Source organism: Palaemon carinicauda, chromosome 1 (genome assembly GCF_036898095.1).
Source record: "Palaemon carinicauda isolate YSFRI2023 chromosome 1, ASM3689809v2, whole genome shotgun sequence".
Lineage (NCBI taxonomy): Eukaryota > Metazoa > Arthropoda > Malacostraca > Decapoda > Palaemonidae > Palaemon > Palaemon carinicauda.
The window spans coordinates 74,205,826-74,226,925 of NC_090725.1; the positions used below are offsets into that span (position 1 = coordinate 74,205,826).

A 21,100-nucleotide genomic window follows, 5' to 3' on the forward strand; every position below is an offset into this window, starting at 1 on the left:
AAAAGTCCGGGGAGTCGACAGCCCAATTCCACCGGACTTGAGTCACCACTGGAGAAATCGTCTCAGAAAAGGTCCTGCGACCTTTCTCAGCTTCCTTATCCTGTTGTCTGATGGGAAGGCTTTGTGGAGATTGGTGTCTATTATCATGCCTAGGTATACTAGTCTCTGCGTAGGAAGCAGGGCGGACTTCTCGAGATTTACCATGATCCCCAGATCTTGGCAAAGCCTCAGAAGTTTGTCTCGATGTTGAAGAAGGGTTGACACCGAGTCTGCTAGGATTAGCCAGTTGTCCAGATAACAAAGGAGACGGATGCCAATCCTATGTGCCCAAGATGACACTAGGGCAAACACTCTGGTGAAGACTTGAGGTGCTGTGGAAAGAGCGAAGCAGAGCAACTTGAACTGGTATTTCCTGATGTCTAGTCTGAATCATAAGTACTTCCTTGATGATGGATAGACTGGGATCTGAAATAACACATCTATTACGTCCAGTGTGCACATGAAGTCAGGTGGTCTTACCGCTAGTCTAACCATGTCTGCCGTCTCCATGGTGAACGGAGTTTGTTTGACAAACTTGTTCAGAGCTGAGAGGTTGATGGCTGGTCTCTAGCCTCAAGACGCCTTTTTCACAAATAAGGGTCGACTGAAGAAGCCTGGGGACCCGTTGAGGACCTCTTGGAGAGTGCCCTTCTTCAACAGGGTCTGGACTTCTGCCTGAAGGGCCAGCCCCTTTGCTGATCCCATGGCAAAGGAGTCTATTGACACTAGATTCCTGATCAGGGGAGGGAAAGATGTGAATGGGACGCAACACCCTGAACGCATCACAGAGATTGTCCAGGGCTCGGCCCCGAGTTGCTTCCACTTGTCCCAGCAACTTAGTAGGCATATCCCCACTGGTGGATAAGCAGGGGTAATGGCTTTCCTAGCATTTGTGGCCTCAGCCGCTCCCTCCAGGAAATTTTCCTCCACTGGAGGAATTAGTGCCTTTCCCATCTTTGGTCGGAAAGGGCTTTTTAGAAACCGTTGTCTTCGCTGCTGTCTTGTTCGTCACGATCTTCGTTGGACGGGACTGCTGAGGAGGTGGTGGTTTAAAGGGCTTGGATGTCAAAGCCCTATGGAGGAGGGAGTACTAGTGGAACCTCCTCCATCTCTCAGCATCGTGTTCCACGTCTTTCTGCTTAAACAGAGAGGTCCCCTCTAAAGAGGAGTTCCTGAGCCTGGCGATCTCGGCATTTGGGACCTGCTGGTGGAATCTCTCAGACACCGCATCTCGATGTTTCAGGATGGTGTTTGCCTATGAGTTCGAGACTTGATGGGAAAGAAACTCGATGATGTGTGTGGCTGAGAGGAGGAAAGTTTCCATAGCTTTCTCAGTGCGTTCCTTGGGGAAATCCTCGGTTCGAACCAGGATTCCCAGGGTCCCTAACCACAGATCAAGCCATGAAGTAGCCTGCAGGGCATACTTCATGACCTTCTCCTGGTTGAGGATCTCTGCTGCCGAGAACGAGACCTGACGGCTAGAGAGCTTCTCTAGAGAGACTCGGTGCGGTGTTCCAAAGAGTGATGGAGAGGAAGAGCTGGAAGTGTCTTGTCCAAGATATCAAAATACCTCCTTTGCTGGACGCGAGGAGGTGGGAGAAGCTTGGCGGTAGAGCCTGTACGTTGGGAGGAGGAAAGCTCAGAGAGCTGTTGGGGGATCTTACCCTAAGTGCTCTTTAGCCCTTGAGACCAAAGCAAGGCTGCACTGGTCTTAGAGGGCTTCTGAGTGCCACAGACACAGTCTAAGACTGTGCTTTTGCCCTCTCGTGGGGATATCTCTGGGTCCGAAAACCTGTTGAGTACCCTAATAAGAGTTATAACCTGCCAGAATGCATATTCTGACTCTTTCTGCTCTCCCTCCAAAGTGGGACTAGCATCAAAGTCTCCTTCTTCCACCCCAGAGAGGTCCTCTCAGGGTCCCTAGAGTGACTAGTGGCTCCTGTAGGCCTGGAGGTCCTTGAAGAGGATTTTGGAAGAATCTTGGAGTCCTTAGATTTCTTACGAGGAAGGAGGTAGGACTAAAGCATCGAAGGCCGGATGGGATCATCCCTCCTGACTTTCGTCGGTGGTGGAGAACTCTCCGAGCGAGGAGAAACTTCTTATGAAGTAGGAAGAGAGGAAGTTCTGGCCTCATGCAACTCCCTTAGCAAAGGTGAGTTAGGAATGCCTGAGCAGGAGAGACAGGAAGGACGAGCCTTGAAGGCCTAACAGGAGTTAGCTTCACCCTAGGAGATGCGAACATATCTGAGACTCCTCTTTTCCTCTTCAGGGGAGAAGAAGCCAAGGTTCCTCGCAGTAGGTTGGCTGGTGCCGTTGGAAGGGAGGTCAGCGACGAGCATGATGAAATGGCCGGCCCAAAGGTTTGCACTACTGCTCTGACCATGACACTAAACCAGGGCTGTTTGCTGACAGACGCACTATCGGACAGATCCCCTGAAAGAAAAGGAACCTTAGGTTCCCTGTGAGGAGTCTCGACCGATGTTGGTGGTACCTCCGCCTTTGCAGGATGAATCTTCTGGATCCCGAATCCTTCTGTGGAGCCTTTCTCTTTCCTCGATGGTAGCTCAGTAGTGCGTTTGCAGGGAGGGGATAGAGGCGATGGTGACCTGTCACAGTCTTTATTGTGACGATCCTTGCATTTTCGAGCCTGTAGAACCTGTTCCGATAGTTTGAGCAATTGAACAGGTCAGCACTGGTGAGCCGGAGAGCGCTCGCGCGCAGGAGAGTAAAGGCGCGAAGTACGATGCTGCGCAGATGAGCCAGAGTGTGTTGAAGCGGAGGAGAGTGCTTGCGAGTTGGAGAGCGCTGCTGCACAGGGGAGCGCTGAAGAGTTTGCGAGTGCTGTTGGATTAAAAAAAAAAAATGGTTTGTATCTAAGAAAGCCTAGTGGGTTGTAAGTTATGAAACACACTATTATTTTTTCATTTTATACATCCCTCTGTGCCTCCCAAATAATGCTTAAATCCGTTATCATCTTTTTTACAAATATTGACAGCAGCCCCCTACATGCAGTAGGGAGTGAGGATTAGAGAAATTAAGAGTATTCGTCAAGTAGTGTACATAAAAATTATGAATGTGGTTGATGTTCTGTTACTATTGTGTTAGTGGTCTGTGATGCTGATCTGTATTCATATTATCTTGCCTCTGAACTGTAAGTCCCATCAAGTGTTTGACTGAATAACACAAAAACAAATGTATCATAAGGCCATTGTTGATTGCTCGTGTTTGGCAGTCAACACCGTGAAGTTTATGAATATTTTGTTTCAATGTGCGAAGTAACGAGGAAGAATCTCGCTATAAGAGTGTGTCATAAACATTAATAGTTCACAGGAGCTATTGAAATGGAATGGGAATGTGTTCGACTTTAGTCTGAACTGTTCCAGAATTATCAAAACCCCTTCCAAAATGAGAGATTTATGCACTACTGTTGTTGACAGAAAATTTTCAATGACAAGGGAATCTTATCACAGTGCAGGTTTACAATTGGAGATTTGTCTAGACATTGTTATTGTGGGCCCACAGAGACCTGCACAGTGCTGTGTTCGGCCATATTGTTCAATGGCTGAGGACAGTTTTGCTTTGAGGAAAAATTATTGCAGTACAGTATTTTCAGTGTTATATTTTCTGTTAGTTGGTTGATTAGAGTTGTTGTGGCGATAGTTGGACCACACAGGCAATACACACGTTTGTGATTATCATGTACTAAAACATGTTGATTTGATATTGTTTAATCCTTTTACCCCCAGGCTCTTTGGAAATTTCCAACCCTTAACCCCCAGGGTGTTATTTTTTTCCCAGCACATTTTGGTGAATATTTTTTTTAAATTGCTCTAACAGCCTTAATTTTTGTCATAGAGAGGTCAGGTTGGTCTCATTCTCTTGGAAAATGTCTGAATTTTCTCAAAAAATCATAAATATGAAAAAAATTATTTTTATAGCATTTTTTAGCAAAGACGTAACGGTACGTCCATGGGGGTAAAGGGATGGCTTTTGTGAAACGTACCAATACGTCCTTTGGGGGTAAAAGGGTTAAAGAAAACTTGTGAATGTCCAGCATGTGAATTGTTCTTTTTTTTTATTATTCAAAATTTGTTTATCTTGTTTTTGTAAGGCTGGAGTGTAAAGGGGAACTATTTTTTCCTTTAATTGTTCACTGGAATTTGACAAAACAATGTTAATGTAATCCTAACAGTTTTTTTGTTTCATTTACAAATAAATATTTTTTTGTTTTTATGAAGACAAATTTATTCCAGTTCCTTACATCTCTGAGTCCCTTTTCTCAGCCACTGTTTTTAATCTTTCTAATAAGTCATTTATCATAATTTTTTTTCTCCCACACTGTGTCCTGTTGTCAGCTTAACACATTCTTTCCCTTTCACCTAATGTTCTAATATGTTACCTAAATTCGGCAATCTAAATGAAAGGGAAGATAAAAGGGAACTAAAATTCTAGCTGGGTTCCCTTGACCAGTATAAATCAAGGGGTGGTGCCCAGAGCTCTGTTCTCTTGACCTGTTACCTAGATTTTTGGGTATTCCACTGTTGTATATTTTGTTGTGTAGCAAACGTTGGGTTGTGGTCGGCATTCGGACACTAGGCAGTTCGGGTGCTACCTCTGGCCACAGTCCGCAAACCACTACACTGTAGCACTGGCGAGCTGGCAAACAGGAGATCGCTGCGGCATTGGAATACACTGGCCAGTAGGCGAGTGTTGAGGTACCAAAGGACGCTGACAAGATGCTGGGGCACTGGAAGGCACTGGCCCACAGGCGAGCGTTGGCGAACAGCTAAACGCTTCGGAGGTGCATCACAAACAGGCAGATGAAGAATTGGTGACAGAAACGGTGAAGCCAGGTCAGCGTGAAGGTTGAACTGGAACCGGGATGTGCTCTTTGAAAAGGCGAACACCTACCGACAGGGATCGCAAACGATCCACAGAAGAGTCGAGAACTGAAGTCTGTGGACTAGCTGGAGCGTCGTTAGGAGAAGGTCCAGGAACAGGTGAAGATCAAGGGCCGGAGGACGACTGAAGCGGGGGCTCCTCTGCGAAAGACGGCTGCGAGGATAAGGCTGAAGAGCGGAAGAGGAGCCTTTTCACTGATGGTGAAGGGCCTCCTCTAAGGCGAAGCAGAGGGCAAGCTCTGCGTCGAAGACGCCCTCTGGGGACCGGCGAATCAGCAAGCTGACCTTTAGAACCAGCAGTCCTCCGCAGAGAAGTCTCTATGGGTGAACTCCCCCGAAGAGGAGAAACATTCACAGAGGAGACCGAAGAAAGACTAAGTTCCCCCCTCGAAGGATGAGATGGAACGGGGGGAACAGAGTTGGCAGCAACAGTTGGAGAGTTTGAAGGTGCAGGGGCGTCGGCAGTGGCCACAGAAAACTCCTCAGACACTACCCCATCGACACACGACAGAGGATCTGCCTCCGAAGTCGATGACGGCTACGCACTAGCACCATGGATGATAAGGCGCAGCAAGAAGTCCTTGGAGGGCAGACTCAGAAGCCCCAAGGAGGACCACACCTGTACAAAAGGAGATGGAGACAAGGTCTCATCTGAGTGAGAGGTGGGGCCACTTCACTAGGGGAAGCAACACCATCTCTCGAGGACTGCAGTTGGTAGTAAAATGTTATTTTCATTAGTAAAATAAATTTTTGAATATACTTACCCGATGATCATGTAGCTGTCAACTCTGTTGCCCGACAGAAATCTACGGTCGGGATACGCCAGCGATCGCTATACAGGTGGGGGTGTACACAACAGCGCCATCTGTGAGTAGGTACTCAAGTACTTCTTGTCAACAAGAACTCAATTTTCTCCTCGGTCCACTGGTTCTCTATGGGGAGGAAGGGCGGGTCCTTAAATTCATGATCATCGGGTAAGTATATTCAAAAATTTATTTTACTAATGAAAATAACATTTTTCAATATTAATCTTACCCGATGATCATGTAGCTGATTCACACCCAGGGTGGTGGGTGGAGACCAGCATACATGTTAACAAAGAAGCTAAGTATCCCGTATCTTATTTTAGCCGTTATTCAAAATAACAAACATAAAATAAATAAGTACCTGGTAAGGAAGTCGACTTGAACAATTACTCTACCTTTTTAAGTACGTCTTCCTTACTGAGCCTAGCGATCCTCTTAGGATGCTGAGCGACTCCTAGGTGCTGAAGTATGAAGGGCTGCAACCCATACTAAAGGACCTCATCACAACCTCTAATCTAGGCGCTTCTCAAGAAAGAATTTGACCACCCGCCAAATCAACCAGGATGCGGAAGGCTTCTTAGCCTTCCGGACAACCCAGAAATATTTCAAGAGAAAGATTAAAAAGGTTCTGGAATTAGGGAATTGTAGTGGTGGAGCCCCCACCACTACTGCACTCATTGCTACGAATGGTCCCAGAGTGTAGCAGTTCTCGTAAAGAGACTGGACATTCTTAAGATAAAAGACGCGAACACTGATTAGCTTTTCCAAAAGGTTGCGTCGAAAATATTTTGCAGAGATCTATTTTATTAAAAGGTCACGGAAGTTGTGATAGCTCTAACTTCGTGTGTCCTTACCTTCAGCCAAGCTTGGTCTTCCTCATTCAGAAGGGAATGAGCTTCTCGTATTAACAGTCTGAAAATAATAGGATAAAGAATTCTCTGACGTAGGCAAAGATGAATTCTTAACTGAACACCATAAAGCTTCAGACGGGCCTCGTAAAGGTTTTTAAAATAGAACTTAAGAGCTCTACAGGACATAATACTCTTTCTAGTTCATTTCCAACCATATCGATAAGTTTGGAATAACGAACGATATTGGTCAAGGCCGAGAAGGCAGCTCGTGTTTGGCTAGAAAACCAAGATGTAGAACATGTAGCCGTTTCGGATGAAAATCCGATGTTCTTGCTGAAGGCATGAATCTCACTGACTCTTTTAGCTGGTAAAGCATATCAGGAGAAGAGTCTTAAAGGTGAGATCTTTCAGGGAGGCTGATTGAAGTGGTTCGAACCTGTCTAACATAAGGAATCTTAGAACCACGTCTAAATTCCAACCAGGTGTAACCAAACAACGCTCCTTCGTGGTCTCAAAAGACTTAAGGAGGTCCTGTAGATCTTTATTGTTAAAAAGATCTAAGCCTCTGTGACGGAAGACTGATGCCAACATGCTTCTGTAACCCTTGAAAGTGGGAGCTGAAAGAGATCGCTCTTTTCTCAGATATAAGAGGAAGTCAGCTATTTGAGTTACAGAGGTACTGGTCGAGGATACGGATACTGACTTGCACCAGTTTAGGAAGATTCCCCACTTCGATTGGTAGACTCTAAGGGTGGATGTTCTCCTTGCTCTAACAATCGCTCTGGTTGCCTCCTTCGAAAAACCTCTAGTTATCGAGAGTCTTTCGATACTCTGAAGGCAGTGAGACGAAGAGCGTGGAGGCCTTGGAGTACCTTCTTACGCGTGGCAGACGTAGCAGGTCCACCCTTAGGGGAAGAGTTCTGGGAACGTCTACTAGCCATCGAAGTACCTCGGTAAGTTATTCTCTCGCGGGCCAGAGGGAAGCAACTAGTGTCAACTTTGTCCCAACGTGAGAGGCGAACTTCTGCAGTACCTTGTTGACAATCTAGAACGGAGGGAATGCATATAGATCTAGATGAGACTAATCTAGTAGAAAGGCATCTAAAAGAACCACTGCTGGGTCCGGGATAGGTGAGCAAAGTATTGAGAGCCTCTTGGACATCGAGGTTGCGAAGAGATCTATGGTTGGCTGGCCCCAGGTGACCCAAAGTCTCTTGCATACATCTCTGTGGAGGGTCCAATATGTTGGAATTATTGTCCCTTCCTACTGAGACAAACTGCTAAGACATTCAAGTTGTCTTGGAAGAAATTTGTTACTAGTGAAAAGTCTAGACCTGTTGAACAGGAGAGGAGGTCACTAGCGAACTCGCACCATGTCAGAGAGTAGGTCCCTCCTTGCTAGGAGATGAACATCAAAGCAGGGAGTTGTCCGTGTTGACCTCCATTACTTTGTCTTGAAGGAGAGACCTGAAGCTTTTCCAGGTCAGACGTACTGCCAGAAGCTTCTTGCAGTTAAAATGCATTGTCCTTTGACGCGAGTTCCATAATCCCGAGCATTCCCTACCGCCTAAGGTCGCACCCCAGCCTACGTCCGATGCGTCTGAGAAGAGAACGTGGTTGGGAGTCTGAACAGTCAGGGGAAGACCCTATAAAAGGTTGATAAAGTCCTTTCCTCAGGTTAGACCAGACTTATCTTCCGGAAACCGGGATCGAGACCGCTTCTAGCGTCTTGTCCTTTTCCAGTGAAGAGCTAGATGAAACCGAAGAGGACGGAGGTGTAGTCTTCCAAGTGACACCAATTGCACCACGGATGACAGTGTCCTAACCAGACTCATCCACAGCCTGACAGGGCCGTATTCCTTCTTCAGCATCTTCTGGATGGATAGCAGGGCTGGGGATTGATCTTCTTGTTCAGCCATGTCCTCATCAGAGGGTTCCTCATCCGAAACTGATGAGGAAACGGCAACGGAGTGGGCAACGTCTGACTCGCTGAATCCGGTCGCACTGGTGGATGCGTGACGGAGCCGGACACAAGATCATGGTACTGCTGCACAGTCTGTGAACTGTCAACCATGGGGAAGCGAGGAAGTACAGCGACAACCCGAAACTGTCTAGACTGTCTGGGTAGTACAGACAACCCCTTATCGGGTTGCTGAGGTTGCCGCACTGCGTCACAACAAGTCACCTCTGCTGGTTGTTGAACGTCTTCCCAGTGACACACTGAACGTCCACAACCACCTCCGAGAGTAGCATAACATCAACGTGCGACTGGCAACCCACACTGGGTCGCACCGGTGGAGGAACCATCTCAACTGGCGGACGTGAGTAGGATACCTCAGCGTCAACAGGGCGTACAACCAACCGGTAGGAAGGTCGTTGGCAAGAAGGGTCTTCTCCGTAAAAAATCCTCTATCAAGGACTAAGCTTGGACTGCATGTCTTGCAACAAAGCCCAAGGTCTATGGGAGCAGGTGTGGCAACAGACGGGGTTAGCGACTGAAGCGGAACCATTTACCCTCCCTGGAAGCATGTTATGCTTAAATAAAAGTCCATAGGAGGCTAAGCAGCTTAAGGCTCCTCTCCAAATGACAGAGTCCTCAAGGGAATATCAGAAGGAGGGAGAACAGCACTTTCTCATCTACAGGAACCATATCCGAGAAAAGCTAGGTTCTCTCAGTGAGGGTTTCACTGGTGCAAAAGCAGCAGACCAGAAGGCAACGTTATGAAACTGCTTGACAGTCTGTGAACTGTCAAAAACTGAACTGTCAACCACAACAGGAGCGTGAGGACATACAGCACTGGTGTATAAGTAGCAGACCAGAAGGCAACGTCATGTAACTGTTTGACAGTCTGTGAGTTGGCAACAACCAAAGTTGTGTGGGGAAGCCTCAACTCCTGACTGACTAGTTTGCTGCGGGCGAGTGGCGGTAACCACAGTGTGTTGCGGAGGCTGACACACCGTGTCAAAACACGGCAGCTTGTGGTAGCTCACGCACGGCAACGGAGTGCTCTGTGTGTGGGAGTCATCATACATCTGGCAGGGTTGACTGTGCATGGGTGGAGGAGCTCTCACTACAAGAGTGTGAGAGCAGGAAGCCATGCCGGGCGCACAACCGTGGGAGGTGTAGGTCCACGGGTGCATCGTCAACCTTCTCCGCAGTCGGAGTGTGGGAGCTGGCAACAACAAAAGCAGAGTGCTGGTGCGTGGGAGGGGCTGCGGTGGGTTGAGGAGCATGCGGTATGGTATGCGGAGCATGCTGTAAGGTATGCGGCTCATCCTGCATGGTATGCGGAGCATGCTGTAAGGTATGCAGAGCATGCTGCATGGGCTGCGGAGAATGCCGCATAGTGCTGGAACCCGGCAGCTCTACAGAACCTTCCCACTGCTGATGCGGTAGCTCATGCATGTTAGCAGATGGTGCAGCAAGAACATGCGTCTGGCAGGGTGGACTGCGCATCGGTGGTGGAGCTCTCACAGGTGGAGTGTGGGAGCAGGCAGCCGCAGTATCTGCTGAGCGCACAACCTCGGCGGGTTGTAGGTTAACAGGTGCATTGTCAACCTTCCAGCACGATACTCCTGCATGAAGGAGCAAGCTGAGACTGTATAGTCTGCAGCATGGACCACTAGGGTCTATGAAAGACAACAACAAACGGAGCTACTGTCCGTTGTGACTGAGGGTCTAAAACAGCTGGTGCGGCAACAGACGGAGTTACTACAACTGGCACGAACAAACGAACCCTCGAACGCAACACTGTAACACTTTGCGCATATCACTTTATCACTTTTGATTTTCTGTTTGCACTTATTTCACTGAACTCGAAACTTTAAGTGGTTTGTACCTAAAACACGCAATCCTATCCTTCATTAAAAGGTAGTAATTGCGAAAACAGTTTTACAATGTAATAGAAAAACATAATGAAAGATAAAGAATTCAGTGGCTGGAAAAGAGATTAAACACTAGATCAAATAAACTACGTTTAAAATCTCTCACCGCATAAAGCCTGGGAACAAGAATAAAACTCTAAAAACGTTTTACCTTCTTCCCCTATAGCGACTAGGGAGAAGAGTAAAAAACGAGAACAACGTTACCCGCTTGAACGAAACGTTTATCCTCCTCTCTCTCTCTCCGTCTCTATCTCTCTCTCTCTCTCTTGACTTAGAACCTGAGAGATGAGCCCAATTATATATCGTTAAAACATATTATTTGTTAAAGGAAAAAAAAAAAACTGAAAGGATTCCCAAATAAAAAGTTCCTTTATTAGAATTAAAACCATTTAAGCTAAGAAAGAATGAACGAAACGCTAGAATCGGTTTACTCTTACTGCAACGTGAAACCGTGAAATACTCTCTCTCTATCGTAACGATAGAGCGCAAGTTGAACGTTCTGAACGTCAACAACTGCGGAGACTAAACTAAACGTTAGTTCAACTTTGAAAACAGTACGAGACTATCAAAGAAATTCTTTCAAAACATTAAAATTAAAATAGCATAAATTCTTAACAGGAAAAACGATATGACGGGCTCAATGTTAATTAACTTCGGTTCCAAGTAAGGACCGCCTACTATTAGGAAAGGTCGCATATAAACAAACATAAAAATTAATTTTTATAAGTTTATAATAAATGGAAAGTTAATCGAAGAGGCCTATAAATGGCGGAGAGATATAAAATAAATCTATAACTTTGTTAAGCAAAATTACCAAAAACCTAAACACACTTCCGTCTAAGGGAAGGGTCGGTCATTAAAAGTGAAAGAGTCTATACTCTCTTCGACACCAACACTTCCGTCTAAGGGAAGGGTCGGCCATTTAAAAGTGAAAGAGAGTCCATACTCTCTTCGTCACCATAATAAAATCTATCCAAAACGAGTTCAAGTTTTGAAATGAAGATAAAACCCCTGCATAGCGAAAGCTCAAAACTGGAATAGTGTACTTCACCAAAAAGTTGTGAAAACAAATCCAGTTAGGGACGGCGTATTAGTAGGTCTTGCTGGTGGCACGACAGAGGAAAAATTGAGTTCTTGTTGACAAGAAGTACTTGAGTACCTACTCACAGATGGCGCTGTTGTGTACACCCCCACCTGTATAGCGATCGCTGGCGTATCCCGACCGTAGATTTCTGTCGGGCAACAGAGTTGACAGCTACATGATCATCGGGTAAGATTAATATTGAAAATTAAAGGGTCTACGCTACTACTCGATGGTCTCCCGGAAGAGACCGAACGAGCTGGAGCTTCGGAGGAGAAATATCCTTTTTTGACTTCCTCTTCCACATCGCCCAAACCTTTCCCACTAGGAGGCAGACCACTCCAGATACTCACTACCCCCGTTACCATTATCACACCGTTGACCTCTGCAGGCAGGACAAAGGGTGTGGTGATCGGTATCCAAGGCCGACATGAAGGTCCCGCAGGGCCGACCTTCGTGTCCAGGGTAAGTACGCATGGTCATAGAAGTCAACACACACACACACTCGTGAAAGAAAAAGCACAAACAAAAGCATTAAATGGCAATCCAAATAGGCAAAGGATGAAGAACAGCAACTACTGTACACCATCTAAGCCAAAAGCAAAAGTGAGCTAAATCACCGGTGTGTGAGTGGGAGCGGTAGCAAGCTACCCCCTTACCCTCGCTAACCAGCGGAATGGGTACTTAACCCTCGCTAAATTTTAATGGCTCGTGCTTTCAGTTTTGCTAAAAGTAATAACTCGTAATAAATAGCGTAGGTTTGTATTCCAGTTATGGAACAACAGAATTAACTGTTTAAACAATTAATGCAAGTCTTTGCGGGAGAACAGGCAGTATGACTCCTCTACCGAGCCAGAAAGTAAAGTGGTTGCTAGACCGAGAGTTATGAGTGAGTGGGGTAGCCACTCTACTCGACACCCATATCTGCTAACTAGCAGATGGGGTACCTATCCCTAACTAAAATCATCTTGGCTCGTCTTTCAGCTACGCCGAAAGTTATTCCTCTATAAATACATAAGGCTTTGTATTTCCGCTGCAACAAAGCCAGAATTAGAGGCAGTAAGTATACGTCCATACCTGCTTGTGGCCGAAATCAAAAGTGAAGGCAGAGCCGTCTGTTGGGCAGGCGAGGCTTACCCTTTGCTACCTTGTTAACCCTTTTACCCCCAGGCTCTTTGGAAATTTCCAACCCTTAACCCCCAGGGGGTTATTTTTTTCCCAGCACATTTTGCAGTATATTTTTTCTAAATTGCTCTAACAGCCTTAATTTTTGTCATAGAGAGGTCAGGTTGGTCTCATTCTCTTGGAAAATGCCTGATTTTTCTCAAAAAATTATGAAAAATATGAAAAAAATAATTTTTATAGCATTTTTTTTCAAGGACGTACCGGTACGTCCATGGGGGTAAAGGGATGGGTTTTGTGAAACGTACCAGTACGTCCTTTGGGGTTAAAAGTTAAACTGCCATTCTCAGCTAAGCCAAAATTCATACTCTTATTAAAGGATGATGGTTTGTATTCGTGTAGGAAAAAAAACATGGGACAAAATTCAAAACTAAATGCCATCAATGACTTCATTTACCTGAGTTCTGACTTGGTCTCCTGAACGACATGAGATTTGAGTTTTTTTGAAGAACTCTTAACATTTGGCTCATCTTCTGCTTCCCTCTTCACAAGTAGTTTCTGTAATTCCTTTGCAGCTCTGAAATATAAAATAAATAATAACATATGGAAATATTATTATAACCCATACCAACATCATTAACTATCATATACTTCATTAGTATTTTATCAATAAAATACACAAATAAATATACAAAATGACACTCATTATCCAGATTAAAAAGCTCCACAAACTGATCAGAACCAAGCATGCGTAATAAGTCCCCTTCAGTCTTTCAGATGTAAACAATGGATTTAAGTGAAAAACATACTTCACATTTCAAGCGACCGATACGTAAGTCATTAGATTTTATTATAGTGAAACACGGGGCAAACTTTACTATTAAAAAATTGAGTATATAGAGAAACTCGTGTTTTCTTCGAAAATGACCTTAAGTGTATTTCCGTTACAAATAAATAGTTAATAAGATATATATTAATATATCCTACGGTAATGGGAACCTGGGGTTTTGGGTGGGGAAAATATACAGCGAAAATGGAAAATAATGGTAAAACAAACAATTTCTTCTCTATACATTATTCTATACAACACATAATAAATACATGGAAAACTGCATAAATTATCTATATCCTATACTTCGGGTATATTTCTCATTTGTTTGTTGACATTCTACAGAGCAGTTGTATTAGCTCCTGTTCATGCATAGGTACACGCGTATTAACCAGTATTAGAACTTCTGCGCATAAACCCCACACCCCCTTTTATTTTGACCAATAGGATTACTAATTTTTTTATAGTACTACTCATTTTTACCCGCGACAATCAAGTATTTGACCCTTCTAATACCTTATGCATGTATTCGTTGTTGCAATACCCACGTGTACATATTTCTTTTTACTCACGACATTCAAGTATACCGTACTACGAGACTTGACCCTCCTAAATCGTTTGTATGTATTCGCTGATGCAATACCCACGTGTATGTTTCTCATTTTTTTGAGTTTAAAATTGTTGCCAGTCCTTTTCCAGTCATTTCCTTCATTGTTACATTCTAACATATTCCCATAAAATCACAAATTATTAGTAATTTGTATTTTTCCTAACATTTTTACCGAGAACTACTTTCATAGGAGTTACCTGGAACCTCCTCTCAACCGACCAGAGTTTTGTGTAGTTTACCCTACTCCCGTTTTCTGTAATGGTAGGCCTAGGCAGAAGGATACGTGCCCTGAGGGCAATGCCGAGGCAGGCCACATGTGAGCTTGGGTCGTGACCTTCAGTAAATTCTCTGGTCGCGTCGTGATATCATCTCAACGCTCCCCACATCTCAGTGCGACCCTTTGTGTTGTGTACCGCGTGTGTTACCACGTGTTTTTCCGTTGTGCTCTCTCTTGTGCTTCGCGCTTTAACTTTTATTCCCATGTGCTTCGCGCTTTAGCTTGTGTTCCCTTGTGCTTTCCATGCGTTCCCTTTCTTTTTCCGCTACGTTCCTGTGTCTGGCGGTATTGAGTTAGTGTGAGATGGAGCATACCCGCCGTTGTCCTGGGCCTAGGGCCGGGAAGTCGAGTGGCACGTTTTTATCGAAGCCCGATGTGGACCCGCATACCCTTTGTTCCACGTGTAGGGGTAAAGTGTGCTCGCCTTCGGACACGTGTCCCGAAATAATATTTATTCTTTCCTTCACTTCACCTTACTAATTGTTCGTCATTTCTGTTTATTTTTCCTGTTATTGCTATATTACAATCAGTTTTCACAAAACAACTACTGTACTTGCTCTGAATGAGTTTACCCATCAAGTTTACTTTACAGACGCTGTACTGCTACACAGATGTTTCCGTTAACCAATCACGTACCCATACATATGGAAACTTATATAGGGGGTTATATTTCCCCCCTTCCTTTGCTATCCCTCAAAGTACTTCGCTTCAGTCTTTTGCTAAGCCTTTATACATGTGTTACTATTACCGTGTACTACTAATGGAACTTCCAATAGAAATGCGTAATGGTTGCAGTTATCCGTACCTGGAAGCCGTAGGAAAGTTCCATGGAAATTACCATGGTACACCAAGTGTACTGTAATTAACACATAAAACGCATAATATCATACCACAAAAATTACAGTGCCCTAAATGTCGTTCTTGGTTACCTTACAGGGAATACAAGCACCTATGACTGCCCGATCATAAAGTAAGTCATAATTTTTTTTTATTGAATTTTAGGGTTTGTGATTTTTACATTTACAAAAATCTGTCGAATAATGACCAAGAAATAAGAATCAATTGGGAAGGGGGGACATGCACAGCTCAACATGTTTCGCTTGCCAGTACATAGGAGCAGGATGTTTTTATTTTTTCGCGAGCGAAGTGAGCGCATGGCGAAGCAAGAACCATAAGGTTTTATAAAAAAAAAAAAAAAAAAATCATTTTAGTGAGGGTGTAGTAGAGAAGGAAGTAGTCGAACTGGTTGTTGTGTTTATTTGCCGTTGAAATGAAGGTCAAATTCAAATTTTATTACAGTTACGGAAAACTTTCCCACTATGAAAAAATAGCATTGTCCGACAGAAAACATCCATTTTCTTTGAAAGTGACACACATTATCACCGCAAATAAATACTTAGTGAAATATGTATATCTATATGTGTCGATAATGGGGGACCCCCCAGTGGGAACCCATGGTTTTGAATGGGGAAACCATACAGTGAAAACAAACCTTCTCTTCTCTCTACATTATTTTCTTGGACATATAATAATAACCAGTTTTAGAACTTCTTTACATAAACCATGGCCCCCTTTAACTTGATCAATAGGATTACTTGTTTTCATATAAGACCTTCCCATTTTTACCCACGACATTTATGTATTTGATCCTTCTAACACCGTAGGTATGTATTTGTTGTTGCAATAGCCACGTTTACGTATTTCTTTTAACTCATGACATTCGAGTATACCACGAGAATTAACACTCCTAATACCATTTGTATGTATTCATTGATGCAATACAAAAGTGTATATTTTTTATTTTATCAAGTTTTAAGTTCTTTCCTCCATTATTACAACATTTTAATGTATTCCCGTAAAATGAAAAATTCGGAGATAATTTGTATTTTTCCCTGACTAATACAAACATGGAGTTATTTACCTAGATATTCTTCAGCGGCAGCTAGAGATAGCCATTAGACTTTATTTGCGAGGTGGCAATCCTGCCTAACCACTTAGCGGGAAGGCTGGGGGTACCCAGCTGCCTCTATATATATTTTCACAGCGGTGAGACGTCACTTTTTATTGCCGGCAGGACTTCTGGGGGACAGGTGATGGCGGGCCAATTTATATAAATAACTCCAGGTTTGTATTAGTTAGGGAAAAATACAAATTATCTCCGAATTTGTCATTTGTTCCCATACTAACAAACCTTCCGTTATTTATTTGGATGACTCATTCTTAGGTGGGTGGAAGTCCTAGATCTGGCATGGACAGTGACCTGGTTTTACTTAGTACAGTATATGACTGTGGTCTACGGAAAACTTTGACACCTTGCTGTGCAATGTAGCAAAATAGAGGTTGTTGTTTGTATGAATGTCTGTGAGTTTATATAGGAAAACAACAAGACATATTCCACAAGGGCGGTTGGGAAAACCAGGGCAGGTGTGCATGGTCGCAGACGCCAACTTCACATACACAGTAATTAGAAAAAGAAAGAACAAAAAGCAATTACAGTAAATGGCTATCAATATGACAGTGAGGATGAGAGCGACACGTCCGACCACCATCCGAGCCGAGAGCAAAGTGAGCTCAAGCACAGATGTGTGAGGGGGTGGGGGGGTTAGCAAGCTACCCTCCCCTACACCCGCTAACTAGCGGTGTGGGTAGTAAACCCTTGTTAAAAATTAATGACTCGTCATTTCAGCTACGCCGAAAGTAAAAGCTCTATTAAACAGCGTGGTTTGTATGCCAGTTACGGAACAAACTTCCTTTGTAACACAAAAGGAAGTGGAAGAGACTGAGGAGAAACCTGCCCTCAAGGAACTAGAAGTTCCAGCTATCTGAAAGATAGCTTTCCTTTTGGCTGCTGTCAGATTTTTAAACCAGGGCACAGCAACACTGGACCTGGAAGGCTTCTGGGTCTCGAATATTTTGACGAGAACCATATCCTTCCCTTCCTGGATGGTGGAACCAGGAATGGACAGCCTGTTGATGGCCCTCACACAGGCGAGGACCTGCCAAAAGGTATGCTCCAACTCACGTCTCTCCTGATCAGAACGATAGTTCGGACTGGCTGCCTTTGGAAGATTCTCATCCTTAGAGTCTAAAGGGTCGTCCACCTCTAGGCTCATGTCCAGAGCCTGGGGTTGGTCAGAGTCATCAACTGAAACCGTGGATGGACCCGCCATTAGGGACCACGTCTGTGCCTCAGCCTCCCTAGCTTCCCATGCTGCGGCGTTCTTCGGTTTCGTCTTCATTACCTTCAATTCTCTACGCACACGATAGTCCTCCACGGTCTTAGGAGGGGGAACCTGCGAAGTCTTCGAGGACTTAGACGAAGCCTTGGCAGTAGGAGCTGGAGGCTCCTCTGGAAGAACAGAAACTGAACGCTGATCTGGAGGCACTACCTCAATGTCTTGAAGGTTAAAGGGATGGATCACCTGTGTCCCTACTCGTCCTAGGATGGATGATGTCGGCGTGAGGTGGAGTTATGACTCTCATCTGTCTCTTCTGCTTCTTGGTAATGATTCACAAGTGGCATGGCCTTCAGCATGCGATCGAGGTGGAGGTGATCTGCAAGGAGCTTTGTCTGCCATCGACCTCCTTCTGGGTCTTGACTCCCAACTGAAGAGCTCGATGAGGGCTCCAGAGGGATTCTAGGGGTTGCCATGAATGTGACAGTCGGGGGTTGTGGCGGTGGAGGTGCCACCTTCAGAGCCTTCAGGATAGTCGACATGAAAGTCGATGCCCATGGAGGAAGCTCTGAAACCCTGGGTATACCCTGGAGGTCCCTAGAAGAGTGTCCTTTGGGTGAAACACCAGAAGGATTGCCAGTAGGCAGAGGAGATGACCTCTGAGTCAGAGGACCACATTCCTTCGGACAAGGAGGAAGGTCCAGACTAATAAGTACATTTGCAAACCTATTAGGAGGCTCCTTGAACCCTTCTGGGAAGGGCGACTGTCTTTCACTGGAGGTGGAAGACGCAGAAGGGAGAGAGGAAGGTGTTGGATCCGTACTTGCTCACTAATTGTTTGCAAAATTCGCTGATTTGCTTGTGAAATCGCGAACTTCACACGCCAGCTGACGCAATTCGCGAGCAGAAGTGCTTGCAACAGGAGCACTAAGAGCCACAGAGGAAGAGGAAGGTCTAGCAGTTTCCTTCAGCCCCAGAGGAGCACCTATGTCCAACGAAATTGGCAGAGGAGACCTCTGAGTAGGGACTACTCTAGAAGGAGAACTCGTCTCCAAGCGTCGCGTAGGCGAGCACTTCGCTAAAACTCCCCATGCTGTGAAAGGCGCTAAGGGTTTAGCTGGGCGCCTGTCTGAGGAGTGGTCAAGCTCATCATCAGGTTCGGTCCGAGGTCGTTTGGAAAGTCTGGTTGAGGGTCTACACTCTGATGGACTTCGCGTACGCCTACCTCTACCTCTAGACGAAGTTTATACCTTGATCGCGAACGTGCGGTCCATGACCGTGATGTTCGTGAACGCGAGCGTCTATCTCTCGTTCGAGAACGGCGTGAACACCACGAGTGCCAATCTCACGAACGTAAGCGTCGGCCTCGCGAACAAGAACTTCGTTCTCATGAATGATACCCTTGCGAGCGTGAGCGCTGCCCTGGTGATCGTGAGCATAGTTCTCGCGAGCACGAGTACCATCCTCGTCATCTAGAATGTGACAATCTATAACGCGAGCGTCTGGACTTAGGTCTAGACCTTGCTCGCGATCGTGAGGAATGCGATCGCGAGACTCGTCCTCGTGAAGAGGAACATTTCCGAAGAAAATGTGGAAACCTACAATCTTATGAGTGTGAAGCTCTAGATCGTGAGTGTCTTCTAAGCGAAGAACGCTCTGATCATGATGATCTACAATCATTACGATCTTCCGATCGTCGCGAACAGCAATCAAGGGAAGAAGTTCCAGAAGGGCGAGGCAATGGCGATGCTTGTCCCTTAGCGCTGCTGATGGAAGGCTCGCTGATCACCTGCAACCTGAGGGTTCCTGTGGGAAGAAACAGAGGGTTGAGGGTTAATGGACAACGAGGTCCTAGGATGGAGGGAGGGTTCGTCGTCAGAGAGGGGGGGATCGTTGGTGAGGCGAACGCAAGCGATCACCTCGTCCACGCGTGGAAAGGCCAGGGGAAGGTGACAGATGGACCTCACACAGCTCCAGAGCATGAGATGTCGACATCTCCGGAGAAGGATCCCTCGTAGCACCACGCTGCAGAAGGTGCAGCAGCTCCTCCTTCGAAGGGATTCCCGAAATCCGTAAGGATGACCACACCTGCAGCAGATCTGAAAGGGAGAAAGGCTCGCCAGCAGCTGGAGGAGAAGTTGGTCCTCTAGGGGAATCAACAGGCCCCCCAGTAACTTGGGGTTGCCAAGGAGATAGGGGATCTGTGCTCCTACTCGCACGTCCCTCGTGAGAGCGCGCGCAACAAGGATCTTTTGAGATAGATTTGGGGGTGCAAGAAGAAGAAAAAAGCGCACCGCTCACCCCTTACAGAGAATGATTGCTCTTAGTCTTCATCTTCATATGCCACCCAAACTTCTCCCACTGGGAGGCACACCACTCCCTACACTCTGCGCAGGGAGAACCCTGCTCGCAACGATGCCCTCAGCACGTAGGACATGGAGAGTGAGGGTCTGTCTCTAACGACGACATGAAGGTCCCCCACGCTGCACCCTCCCGCCCTGGACACGTTCGCATGGTGAAGGCAATCGCAGAAGACACGCACACCTGCATAGAGAAAGCAAAAAATTAAAAAGTCCAATAAGTCAGGAGTAGAGCAGACATGTCCGATCTCTACTGAGCCAAAAGAAAAAGTGACGCCTCTCACCGGTGTGATAGTTTATATAGAGGAGGCTGGGTACCCCACAGCCTACCCGCTAAGCAGCTAGGCATGGTTGCCACCTCACAATTAAAGTCTAATGGAAGGTTTGTTAGCATGGGAACAAATAATATTTATTCTTTCCTTCACTTTAACTTACTAATTGTTCATTATTTCTATTTTTTTCCTGTCATCGACGTATTATATTCAGTTTTCACATAGAAAATACTTGCTTTGAACGAGTTTACCCTAAAAGTTTACTTTACAGACGCCATACTGTTACACCGATGTTTCCATTAACCAATCACGTAACCGTACATATGGAAACTTATATAGGGAGCCCATATTTCACCCTTCCTTCTTTATCACTTCAAGTTCTTCCCTTCAGTCCTTTCCAAATCCTTTTTGGGTGTGTTACTAAGTGTAGCTAACATTTTTCTTAAAGTGCATAATGTCATACCGCAAAAATTACAGTGCCCGAAGTGTCGTTCTTGGTTATATTACAGGGAAGACAAGCACCTTCGACGGTCTGATCCTAAAGTAAGTTATTACTTATTTTTATTGAATTTTTGGTTCTGTTACAAAATCTGTTGAATAATTATCAAGAAATAAGAACCAATTGGGGGGGGGGGGGGGCATGCATAGCTCAGCATGTACCACTTGCCAGTTCTTGATCTTGTTCTTGTTGTTGGGCGGAGGGATTTGCCTTTCCATCGTCACCTCCTTGGGTTTCTTCTTTATTCTAATTCTTTTATTTTCTTCTCTCTTTTTTTCCACATTTGATAGATATTTTCTTTTCTTTTCTCTATTCCTTCTTTCTTGAACAGCACGTTTCCTATTGTCTTCTTCTTTTCTTCTTCATACGGCTGTTGCAATTCCACTATTTTT

At 45.2% G+C, this 21,100-nt stretch overlaps 1 protein-coding gene across 1 annotated transcript in view; it reads right to left on the reverse strand.

Moving 5' to 3' along the window:
* The window catches only part of Mtr4 (exosome RNA helicase Mtr4), a 110,069-nt gene that overhangs the window by 87,231 nt on the left and 1,738 nt on the right, over nt 1–21,100 (reverse strand). Inside the window, exon 2 of the mRNA XM_068382147.1 lies at nt 13,143–13,262. Within this exon, the coding sequence (XP_068238248.1) occupies nt 13,143–13,262 (120 nt within the window). The remainder of the gene's footprint in view (nt 1–13,142; nt 13,263–21,100) is intronic.